This window comes from Caloenas nicobarica, chromosome 2, assembly GCF_036013445.1.
Source record: "Caloenas nicobarica isolate bCalNic1 chromosome 2, bCalNic1.hap1, whole genome shotgun sequence".
Lineage (NCBI taxonomy): Eukaryota > Metazoa > Chordata > Aves > Columbiformes > Columbidae > Caloenas > Caloenas nicobarica.
The window spans coordinates 5937927-5950089 of record NC_088246.1 but is presented as its reverse complement, the minus strand read 5'-3'; the positions used below and the strand labels follow the sequence as shown (position 1 = coordinate 5950089).

The following is a 12163-nucleotide window of genomic DNA, read 5'->3' as shown; positions in this document are numbered from 1 at the left end:
TTAGTAGGACCAATTGTAGAAACACAGGAAAATTACTAATTTGGAGCTGTTCTTCAAAATTTTTCCAACACTACTTTCTAGTACTTGGTTGTTTCTCATCTTAACTTCTTTCAGGATGCCCATGACACATTTGTTTCATTTCTTTTTGAGGACAGCTGCAGAGCAGTTTTACTAAGCTGCAAACAGGTCGCTTGGGCAATGAAAACAATTCCACAGGAACTCAAATAAACCCAAACTCCCTGCACTGACAGTGCTTAAAAATACTGATCTTATTGTTTGTGTTTCTGGTTTTACAAGATTTCTAAATGTCTCAATGAGCCACTTATGAGGCTAAGATCATTTGAGATGTGTTTCTTTCATGGTATTTCCATCAGCAAGGAACTGAAATATCATGAGGGGACAGATGCTGCATTATTTCAGGACCATACATGGCTCCTTGAAGCACTGAAAGAGCTGGAGAAAAAAACAAATGCAAAGATTCAAAACTCAAATACAAGCTGAAGGATTGACTCATATTCCCAGACCTTGCAATAATAAACCAGCAGAACACATACAAATTTTCAAATCCCCAATGAGTCGTCATAGTTTTTCTGTGATCTTTGGATACAAGACATGACCTTGTTCATTATTCTTTGCCCTGGTGGGTTGCTGCATTCTCGCACAGTGCTAGATAGATATTTTCTAGAGGAAAATGTCTGGGAGAATTGCCTGGGGCAGTGGACAGAGGACAGATGGCTTTGTCTTAACTGTACCTCCTTGAGCGGTCCAAGGACAAATTCAGCTACAGATCTGGATCTCTTGCAGCAATAGACATGAAATACATCATGTTTGAAGTGCCTACATCAAGTACTATCCTTCCCAGCTCCATTTCAGCCACTGGTCTCCCTGAAGATACTCAGGTCAGAAAGCTTTGTGCTCACCATCTTCTCCCCAATTGTACAGGCATTTTCAGGCTGACCCCTGCTTTTATAAAGATTTTAATTCACCTAGGAAAAAAAAAAAAAGGCAACAACTGATAAGCCATAAGCCAGCTGCAACTTTCAGCTTGGCAGTAATCAGCAATGTGCTAGAAGAGCCTTCCAGGAACACTCTGTAAGTGGTTTTCACAGAAGTCTGAAGATAATTACTTTGCCCACAATGCCATTTGATGCTGCTAATCACCTCACTATCTTCCAAACCATTAGGAAGGCTTATTCCTGCGGCTGATAAAAACACCTCCAAAGAGCAAGAATATTTGCTATGCATCAGACAGTGAGCACTTAAAATAAATCCCCTGGTGAAAGAGACCTGCACTCCCTATAAAAGATTATCCCACTTTGGAAACATACTCCAGGAGTACACACATCCATTCCCACCTAAGAGTAGAGAGAGATCTTGTTTGTTTGCTAAACAGCTCTGCTTCCTTCCCTGGTCATGATTAAAGGAAAAGTATTTTTTTTCTCATACAACAGAGACACAACAGTTACTCTTTTCTCTGCCAGGACACATACCTTTGTGATGTATGAAGGACTTATCTTCATACGAAAGCATATTTCTTCTTCACCTTCATTAGCATTGTCCTCCCATGGGCATCAACACATTTCTGTAGTAACAATGGTGAAATACATCTTGCCGAACTGACTGATTTTGTCCAACTACACGGGCCTGGTTTAGGGTAGACGTATCACCTTCTAGATTCCCTTAACTGGACCTCCACTGAGTATACTGGGAGTTTAGACACCCATTACATGTGTAGACACCTACAGATCTATGGTCTCCTCTCTGTAGAGGACTGGAAAAGCAGAATTATGCTGAGCTCATTGCAGACTGAAGGAAAGACCGGGGTTTTGTTTGTATACTTCCCTCTAGAGAGAGGGAAGAAAAACCAAGACATTAAACTCTTCTTCTTGAAAGTGTTGTCACAGGAAAGCAAAGATGGCTTGACCTTACTGGTATGTTCAGCCAAAATGGAGGAAATTAAAAAAAAATATATATTCCCACAGGTGTCTGTTGCAAATAAAAGACAGCATTCTTGTTTCCTTGTGAACTCATCTCTCGAGATACAGAGACACCTTTCATGTTTCACAGAATCATAGAATGGTTTGGGTTGGAAGGGACCTTAAAGATCACCTAGTTTCAACCCCCTGCCATAGGCAAGGACACTTTCCACTAGATTAGGTTGCTGAAATGCCTGTCCAACCCGACCTTGAACACTTCCAGGGAGGGGACACCCATGACTTCTCTGGGCACCCTGTTTCCTCTGCTCAAAGCTAAAATCTAGCCATCAGCCCACTTCACATAAAAGCAGAAAGTAAACTCGCCTTTTCTCTGAGCTGACAACACTGCAAGCCAGGTTGAACACATATTGAACAAAAAGCCAGAAGGATCAGAGACCACCAGCAAAACTTCATCAAATCAAACTGTGGCAAATTTCCCCCCCAAAAAGTGGCAGAGGTGCCCTCATGTGAGAGAGTATCAGTTCTTAAAGCACTGACCTGGTCAGTCAGGGTTAGGTTAGGCTCAGCCGTGCTTCTTCTGGGGCTTTGAACAGACTTGCAGATGGACTCACCAGGTAAGCTGAGCTTCTGCTTCGCACCACAGTGAAAAGTTCACAGAGATATCCACATTGCCACCAGCATGCGCTGGATTACCTGACCATGCAGACAACCTGGAGTTATTTCTGCAGCTAGGCTGATGTCCAAGCTTCTTTATCCCACTAATAAAATAGCTGGTGTTGGCAATGCTTTCCAGAGAGATTCACTGGGCTCTTCACATAAAGCAGTGTTTGAGGAATCAGGTCATGGCATAAAATACAGTCCACAGGGTAAACACATTGGAGAAAATCCACCAGGTTTGTGGAGTTGTGGGAGCTTTAACGCTGAGATACGCTGCCTTTTTAGGGCTTGGACTATGTTGTTGTGTGAGCAGCCATGTGATATCAGTGATTTCAGGAGTTGCTCAACCATAGGTTTTGAGTTGGAGCCTCTGAACAATGTTTCTCCCTCACCCAGGGCTTTTAAATGATTCAACTGAGTGAATCGTTTGTTCTCGATCAGCTGAAAGATTTCTCCCATCAGGAGTCCAAGGGTGTCTTGTCTTTCTGTCCTGACTGAAAATTAATCCTGACCTATCCAAGACAACAAATAGATTGAGTCAGACAGGAATCTGAACTCTCACAACAGATCTGCAAAAGAACATCCACAAGAAAATCCAACACAAGCAGAAGATTCAGCAAATTAGCTTGCAGATGCATTTCCAAGCGGTCATGATTCAGAGTTACTTAACTTGAGTTTCTCCTTCTTCTTTAGCCCATGTTGAAAGAAGTGTGTGCCTCATGCCTGCAGCCTGTCTACTCCATGGACCGTGTCGTCACTGACAAAGTCTGTGTGCACCGCTCATGTTTCTGCTGCCAGGTCTGTGGGAGGAAGCTGAGGTGAGTGGCTGGACCCAGGTGCATTTATTTTCAAGGGTTGTCCATGTAGTTTCAATCACAACAGTCCAAGGGTAATTCCAACAGAGCAGGCTTCAAGAAATTACAAAGGGCAGAGAGTTTCCATGATACAATCTGCCTCTCCATCACTAGACTCTGAAGACTGCTCACCTCAAGCTTGTAGACACCTGCAGATCAGGAATCTGCGTGAGCTGAAAATACAGGAAATTTTTTCAGTTTGGGAATGCTGACATGGAATTTAATTGGAGGAGTAATTTGGGTGCTCACATGTTCGTGGAGTCAGGTAGGTTGGAAGGCAACTCTGGAAGTCTCTGCTCAGCCTTCTGTGGGTCCAGGGAGGGCAGGTAGCTCAGGACCAAGTTCAAGAGAGATGTGAATGGCTCCAAGAATGGAGATTTCACAGCCTCTCAGTTGGGTCCCCTCCTTCAAGATGTGACCATGAGTGAAAAGGTTTTTCTTCTTACATCTCATCACGGTTTCCCACTTTGCAAATTGTTCCCATTGCTTTTTGTCCTGTCATTGTCCACCTCCAAAGACAGTCCAGCTCTGTCTTCTCTGTAACCTCCCATAAAATAGACATACACAGCAATGAGTTCCTTCTTCTTAACCTTCTCCTTATAAGACCTAGCTTGCCCAACTCTCAGCCTCTCCTTAGATGACACACATTCCAGGCCTTTGACCAACTTTGGTGACCCTTTGCTGGACTCCTTCCAGTATGCCAATGGCTTTGTTGCACTGGGGACCCCAAAACTGGACAGAGTACCCCACGTGTGGTCCTGCAAGGGCCAAATGCAGAGGAACAGTCACTTCTCTTGACCAGCTGGCTGGGGTCTTGCTAATGCAGCCTAGGATGTGGTTGGCTTCTCTGTCACAAGAGGACATGGCTGGCTTGTTTGCAGCTTGTCAGTCACCAAGACATCCTTTTCTACAAGGCTCCTTGCCATCCTCTTGCCCCTCACCAGTTGTACAGACACATTCTCCCATCATGCAGTTGTTGTACCATGGGAGCCCTGCACAGTTTTACCCATATGGTCCATGCTGTGCATACGGGGCTGGTGTGAAGCCTGGCCTGTAAATGAGAAAGGGACAGCACATAACAGCTCCCAGAGGTATTGCAAGGAAATATTTAATTTTTCATGTGTTTGGGTTTTTGAAAGAAAAATCAAACATCTCCCCAGAAAACAGACACTGCTTTTGAAAGCTTTCATTCTACAAAGCCCCTCCCTTCCCCAACAGTTTCCACTGAAAAACAATTTTTCTGCAAACCTGTCCATCAGTGCTACTGTAAATCCTTCCCTCCCACACGGCCAGCCACTAACAGCTATGCCAATGTGTGTTTTCCAGCTTGCAAAACTATGGTGCCCTCCATGGGGTGTTTTACTGCCAAGCCCACTACAAGCAGATGGCTGGAGCTAAAAGCAGAAGTGAGACGGAAAGGCTGGAGCACCGGCTAGGAGACCACCAGGTTCGGCACATGGCAATGGTAGGCAGAGGACCACAGCCCCAGGACTGGTATAACGGGGCCAAAAAGCAGATTGAAACAAGAGAGAAACCCACATCCTTCAATGCACGGTGGAGCTTGCGGCTGGCTAAGCACAGGCAAGAGCTGAACAATACGTCTGTCCCATTAGCGAACAAGCTCAAAATGGTCTGGCCACCTTCAGAGACAGCCTTGTTGGCTGTAGATGGAAAAGTTGGAGTGTGTTCCTGGAAAAAGCCTGCACTGGGCCTGCAAACCAACCAGGCTGCGGGCAGCAGGGCAGGCAGGATGATGCTCAGGGGTCAGGAGGGAAAATCAGTGGCAGAGGCAGTGGTGGAGAAGGGAAGCTTCTTACCTGGTGTCACCTATACCAAGGAAAAAAAGCAAACGTGTCCCTGTCCCAATAGCAGACAACAGAGAGATGGTGAAAAGATTGAGGATGGGGACGTGCCCAAAGGGAAGCGAGGGGGGAAGGTGTCCCAGCGAGTGGCTGCGATCCAGCAAGACAAAGCCCCGTCGAAGAGGGGACCTGTCTCTGCCTCGTCACCTCTAGTCCTGGAGCCTGTGACACCCCTGCCTCGTGGATTGCTTGTTGTCCACCACGCCAGACGTCAAAGCACTAAACCCACCAACTGGATGTACCTGGGGGGCACAGGGGGCTGCATCCTCTCTGCTGCAGAGCTCCCAGTGAAGGAAAACGAGGTCTGTGGGTCTCTAAGCACACCCAACGAAGGACGCACAATGCCTGTGGTGACAGATGTCAAGCCTGAACTGGCCATAGCTGCCCCAGCTGCTGCAGAAGACAAGCATCATCCTGAGGAGAGAATGACCAGCCCACAGCCCACCTGTGTGCCAGGAGAGCCCAGAAACAGAAACACCACAAGTATAGAGCTAAAATGTGGGGCTAAGGGTGTTGTTCCCCCTGAAAATGAAGCTGAAGAAGCCCATTGCCTGTCTGATGTGTCAAGGACCCCTTCTGTATCTTCTGGCTCCCTGGAACCAGAAAGTCTGAGTGTGTCACCAGAGATCGCTGAGCAGGTGAATGAGAAATCAAAGGCAAACACTGATAGTTTCCCTGAGAAACAGGTACCAGGAACTTTGGGGGAAAATACACAGCCATCCAGTATAAGTCATTTGCCTGAAATTGAGAGCAAAGGGGCAGAATTTGAGAAGGCAAAAGAAGTGAAACCAATAAGTACATCAGAGTTTCTGGAAGATCCTATTCCTGAGCACACATCTCAGGAAAATAAAGCAGAAAAGAGCAGAGTCTCTTCACCTGGTTTGCCAGATAAGACAGATGACCACAGTGTGTCCTCTCTACAAGAAACAGAACCTCAGGGCACGTGTGGTCCACTAATAACTAACCCTCACGGGGATATTTTTAGACATGATATAAAATCACCTGGCAAGGATTTTCCAGTATCAGCAGACACACCTCTGGAAGGAATCTGTGCCACTCAGCCCTCACATGATGAAGTCAACAACTCCAAATCCAAGGATCTCAGAGAAGTTCTTAGTGGAAACATCTTTCACGTTTCTGAACAAACAGCCAAGACTTTAGACTCTTCCAAAGTGAATATATCCTTAGATAAATCCAGAGGTCATCCAGTGGGTGAAGAAAAAATGGATTCGAAACCACCAGGGGAAAGCACTATGCCCACATCAATGCCTGGTACCCAGAGCGAAGAGCCCAGAAGCAGTGAAGCCTGCAGAGAGATGTCAGGTAAAGGTTTCAGGCTTGTGAAAAAACCCTTCATTACACTTTTTGGTTCTGAAGACAAAGGCAGCACTCCCAAAAAGGAAACAACAACTCAAAGGAAACCCACTAAACCCCAGTCAGCCCTTGTCACTTTATTTGGTTACTCCTCAGAGAAGAAGCAAAGTCAACAAGAAAAACCTACAAGATCCTCAGGACAAACGAATATTGATGACAGACCAGAAAAGCCCCAGGACCTCCTCAGCTCCTCCAGCCAAGCAAAACAAAAGTCCTCCAAGAATTATCAGCTGCCCCAGCCAGGAAAGGTGGACATCTTTATCCAGGAGAGCTCTGGAGGCTTCTCAGACTCTACTGAGGGCAAGGAGACCAACGTCCTATTCTTAGCTCCTGGCACAAATATTTCATGCAACGATAAACATGAGAAAACTGAACTTAACATTCATGACCAACTGGCTTTCAATAGTCAGGTTTGGCAGCAATGGGACAGCAGTTGGCCCTCTCTCATGCCAGCACAGGAAAATCAGAAAGAAGCTGCAGTAACCTCAGAAGGTGGAACAAACCCTCTACATCCTCCTCCAGAGTTTATGCCTGCAGCTGGTAACAGCAAAAATCTCATCAGGGAGGGAAATTATCATGATGCTCATCCACTAGAAGTTCAGAAGCTATTGAGTTTGGATGTCCAAGACACAGTGACAGAGGATGGGATATTCTTTTCAGCAGGCAATTCAGAAAAGTTACCCAAGGAAGGTGACTTCCAGTTAGACAACGTGGATTTTCTGGATGACAATAAATCATTCTTTACTGGAGAAGAAGATTTTCCCAGCATGGCAAGTAAACCCCCAATTTCAGACTTGCAAAATTCAGAGGCAGAAACTCCATCTTCCTTTGTTCCAAGTCCTTCAGAATTATGCCAAGAAATCCCAGCAGAAACAAATGCCCCACTAGTGCTGCGGGACACCTCCAGCTTTTCACTTCTTGCTGGACAGGATGAGATGAATATTGGAGATTTGGAAGTTATTCAGAGTTGTGCATTGGTGCAGCAGTTGGATCCACAGTGCCAGCCTCCGAAGGCTGCGGGAGACAATACATTTGGATTGAATTTCAATGCTGAAGGCTCAACAAATGAGCATTCATATACACAGGAAGACAATTTTCCCCGCATGTACATATTCACCAGTGATGCTTCTGAAACCCTTTATCAGGGTGTCTTTGATCCTTTCAATGTGGATTCAGTGAAAATGGGCCTAGAGGCTCCAGAAAAAATGAACAGGAGTAGAAAAACATCAGGAGTTGGAGAAGATTACAGAAGTCTCTCTTCTGCAAACTCAAATGTATTAAATGATGGTCTTGTAGACCAGGAGTTCTTTATATAGTTGGAAAAAAAAATTAAAAAGCACCTACCCCTGTAGCACAAGTTAGCTGATATGGGACAAAAGTTGATTCATGTAATCAATTTAGAAATCCCTCACTCCTCTGGCACGAGACAAATTCAGTTGTGGGTAGGTTGATCTATTAATGGATTAAGGAGCTAAATTTAAGATCTCTATCCTGGTCACAGTGGGTCAGTGCTCAGTTCCCATAAAAGGACATTGCAAGAACTGGCTTCAGTGTGAGGAATCTCCAAGGAGAGACCAAATAGCATCGCATTCTCTGCAGGCAGGGGTGTTCTGCAGAGAGGATCTTCTACACAATCTGCTGCCAAGGTCTCTCAGAGGATGGCAACTGTCTGCATGGCAGAGGGGAGACAGACCTCCAAAGAGATCCAGCCAGCAAGCAACCATGAGCAACAAGATAATCAAGAATGAGAAACTCAAATGAGAAGATAATGCCATTGTCAGGAAGGAACTGAATCCTTGGCCGCACGAGCACAAGTAAAATGCAATGGGCAAAGGCAAAGCTGATGAGGGTGAAGATTTGCCTCTGAAATAGGTTTAGGTGTTCACAATATAAGCATTTAAAGGTAAACCAGATGCTTAGTCCTACATCAGAATCAATAAAGAGTTAGTAAGTGCAGCCAGTGCAGTCTGGGGAGTGATTCAACCCACCCTAAACCAGACAACTGCATTCAAAAAGCAAACAGCTCTCTGGACTGTAGAAACTGTGTCTATCCATCTCCACTAACTGCAGCGCAATCTTAGGTATCTATTTCTGTCACGGAGGCACCCCAAAACAAGTTTAGGTGGACAACAAGGTCCAAAACAAACTTTATTCTGGCTGGAAAAGTACCGCCAATAAACCAATTAGAAATGGGGTTTATACAATTAGTTAGCACTCCGATAACATAACATACAGGTTCAGATAGTAGGTTAGGAGATTATTTGGGGTGCAGTGAAATAAGAATAATGAGGATCCACAGCGTGCATATACACACTCACAAGAAAACAAACCAGAGCCTTCTCTGCCCCGTTTTGCCCATAAGAGATAAACACTAGCCTACTGTGGCCAGGACTTACACTCCTCTGTCCCAGACGAGGAAGTTACACTCGCCTACCAGGCGAGGACTTATTAAAGCATATATTCAGTAATTTATCACTCACCCACACACGGAGGTGAGGCGCTCCCCATCCCGGGAGGTTACCTCAGACGGCTTCTCCGTCTAAGGGGAGGGACTCGGGCAGCACGGCAGACCCGCAGCTCCGAGGAGACCACACAAAGGGGGTCTCCGACAGGAACCCCATTTATAGTCTGCTCAGATCTGACTGTGGACATTCCAGAAGCTTCTCGGCTTCTCTGGGCTGTGGGCACGCTTGGCCCCTCCTCTGCTAACGACCCTGCCCACCGACTCTGGTCTCCGCAAAGAAAGCCATTAGCTGCCCCATTGAAGGCTCCAGTTCTGAGAGGAGGGGATGGGCAGCTACCAGCGCAACTGCCGCACCAGTTCTCAGGGCGTGGGGGGGAAAGTGCAACTGCCACAATTTCTCATATAGACAACTCCATTTAGACATCCAGAGATGAATCCAACCCAAAACATCATACATCTTTCCACTATGTGGCTTGCCTACACTTACTAATAATGTTATCTCACTCCTCTCATTATATTTTTTCCTTAAGTAGACTGCAAAATTGCTTCACATAGGAGGTCGCCATCGTTAGCCTCGTTGTATGATGATGAGCAAAGATAAATAAAATGACCTGCCAAGGTCGCCCCATGTGAAGGACAGAGGGGGAAGGAGAACCCAGGTCTATTGAAGTCTTGGGGCACGGGGACATTGCTACATCTGCTCTCCCAGTGTGATTGCACTCTGACCCTCCCCAACTGTCCTTTGCTGCCATAACATAGATGTTATAGGAGTTAACAACTATATTAATGATAAACAAGCTCACCAGAAACCTCGGAGGGCCAAAGCGAGAACACGTGTATTATGGAAAGGATTGTGGTGCATATCACTTCACCTGTTTTAATTGGTTGTCTATCATTTTAAAAAAAAAATAAGGTGTTAAGACAATTAATTTTTAAAATCAATAAAAGCCAAAACCCACCTCCCTGCCTCACTAGTGCCAAAATAACCCTGGGTCTGTTGGATCTGCAGGATGAATGAAGCCGCTCAATGGCTGCATCTGGTGCAAAGCAGTGTCAGTGCTTTGTGCAGGGAGAGTGTCCAAACACCATGAAACAGGGAAAAGAGGGATGTCCTTGAATGTTACAAGACTCATGAGGTGCTGAAGTCAGTCTCACCTTGCGATGGGGCAAAAGACCTGGGAAAGAAGTGCTGCCATCTCACAGCCTTGCCTAAAACCTGGTCAAGCTGTGTTGAAGAGATGGAGAAATGAGACCTAAAGGCTTTTAGGGATTAAGCACCTTTCAGTGAAGCCAGTGGGGAGCGGGTGGTCAATTACCTGTGCAAAGATGCTCTGAGTGACACCCCAGACCAAGTGGTCACCAGCATGTGACACTCCCAAGCCTCTCACTGGTGGCATCAAGAGGAAGAGGGAGACGCAGAAGTACCACAGCTGGTGGGTACAAATCTGTCCTGGTCACAATTCACCCCAACATATAGGTGTCCAAATGAGCCTTCAGCCATAGTCACTCCTCATGTCTAGATCTGTGTAAGAGAAAAGTCATCATACGAACAGCGTCTTTTCTTTTGAAGTGACATCTTAGGGTGACAGAGTTCACAACAGGAGACTGAAGCTTTCTCAGAGCTTCAGAAGAGCCTGTCTGGTGATGTTAGGAAGAACAGCCTCAAGAAGTCACATCTGTGTTAGCACACAAGACTGCAGTCATGTCTGAGTCACTTCCAAGGAGTTTTTATAGTAAAAATCTGACCTCTTTGCCACATAAGATGCTGGTGGCTGAGGAGAGAGTGGAAAGACCATGAGCCACGCACAACAGGGTAAGCTCGAAGACTTCAGCTTGCCACATACTGACTGTAAAGGCACCTACCCTCTGTTCAGCAGGACAACATCAAAATGCCTCTACCACAACAGATCTCCTTGGCCAAGTCATCCCACAACATGGCCAGAGATGGATTCAGGGCAGAAAGGAACCTCTGGAGGTTGCTTAGCTCAACCTCCTGTCCAAGCCGTGTCTCTGAATAACAGCAAGTCCTCTCATTCAAGGATGTGGATCCAGAGCCCAGTGATGTGTTTGGCTGTGTGGTGTGTGCATGATACATGCACATTGCTGGTGTGAATATACACAACTCTAAGTAACGTTTACTCCTCCCTTCTTTTACTCCTGATAGTGTTAACCGGTATGGCCTCTCTCTCCAACTCCAGCTTAGAGGGTGATGTTTTAGAATCCTACCTTCCACCCCTCTTCCCATTTCCATAAGCATGTCAGTGCCATATCCACTCATGAAATGCTAATCCAGACTTGTGCCATCCTTCAGTAACTTTGCTGGAGGCTCAGATGTACTACCAGGGTTGAGAGTGAAGGACAAAAAGTTTGAGAGGAGACGTGAAGTGAGCAGGTCAGTGTCTGGTGACCTGTCCTTATCGCTATGGTGAAAGCAACCAGGAGACCTTTGCCAAATTATGCATTGAATTTCACACACGGAGGGAAATCCAGCCTTCCAGTTCCAAGGAATAAAGACACAAACCACTCTAGGAGTCTGTCCAGGAAGCAGCTCAGATGTGCAGCAGAAATCAGGTCAATCTGCTTTCCAAGCGACATCAGAAGCTCGGGCAAAGCAAGGCTGGTGTCATTTCTTATCTCCAAATTCTGTGTGCTCTGCATGTCTGCGCGCATAGCCTGCTGTGTTTTTCTTAAGAGTACTCTCTAAATCAAATCTGTTTTAGGATTGTCCCCAAGACAATCCCCAAGACAAGATTGTCCCCAAGACAATCCAGTTTGGATCTATTTATGACTGAATAGGGTTTCTACATGGGGCAAATGAAGACCGACAGCTTGGGATGCAGCTGTCAAGACCAGGTCTACTTCACTATCAGCCATATTTCCAGGTCCAGAGGAGATGTGTTTTTCTGTACTATGGTCTACAGGATGGGCTATATAACCATTAAGACATTAGTGAGAGCAGAAAATTTACTGTTTGCTTCACTACACATAGGAAAATTAGCCCTCATTTGCAGAGCC

The 12163-nt window shown here is 45.8% G+C and overlaps 1 protein-coding gene across 1 annotated transcript; it reads left to right on the top strand.

Annotated features, from left to right (window-relative positions):
* Nucleotides 1-2524: 2524 nt before the first annotated feature.
* On the top strand, nt 2525-11068 carry LOC135986174 (uncharacterized). Its single transcript, XM_065630026.1, has 3 exons — nt 2525-2551; nt 3288-3412; nt 4775-11068. The coding sequence occupies exons 2-3, from the start codon at nt 3291-3293 to the stop codon at nt 7998-8000; spliced, it is 3348 nt and encodes a 1115-aa protein (XP_065486098.1). The 5' UTR covers nt 2525-2551; nt 3288-3290; the 3' UTR covers nt 8001-11068.
* The last annotated feature ends 1095 nt before the right edge of the window (nt 11069-12163 follow it).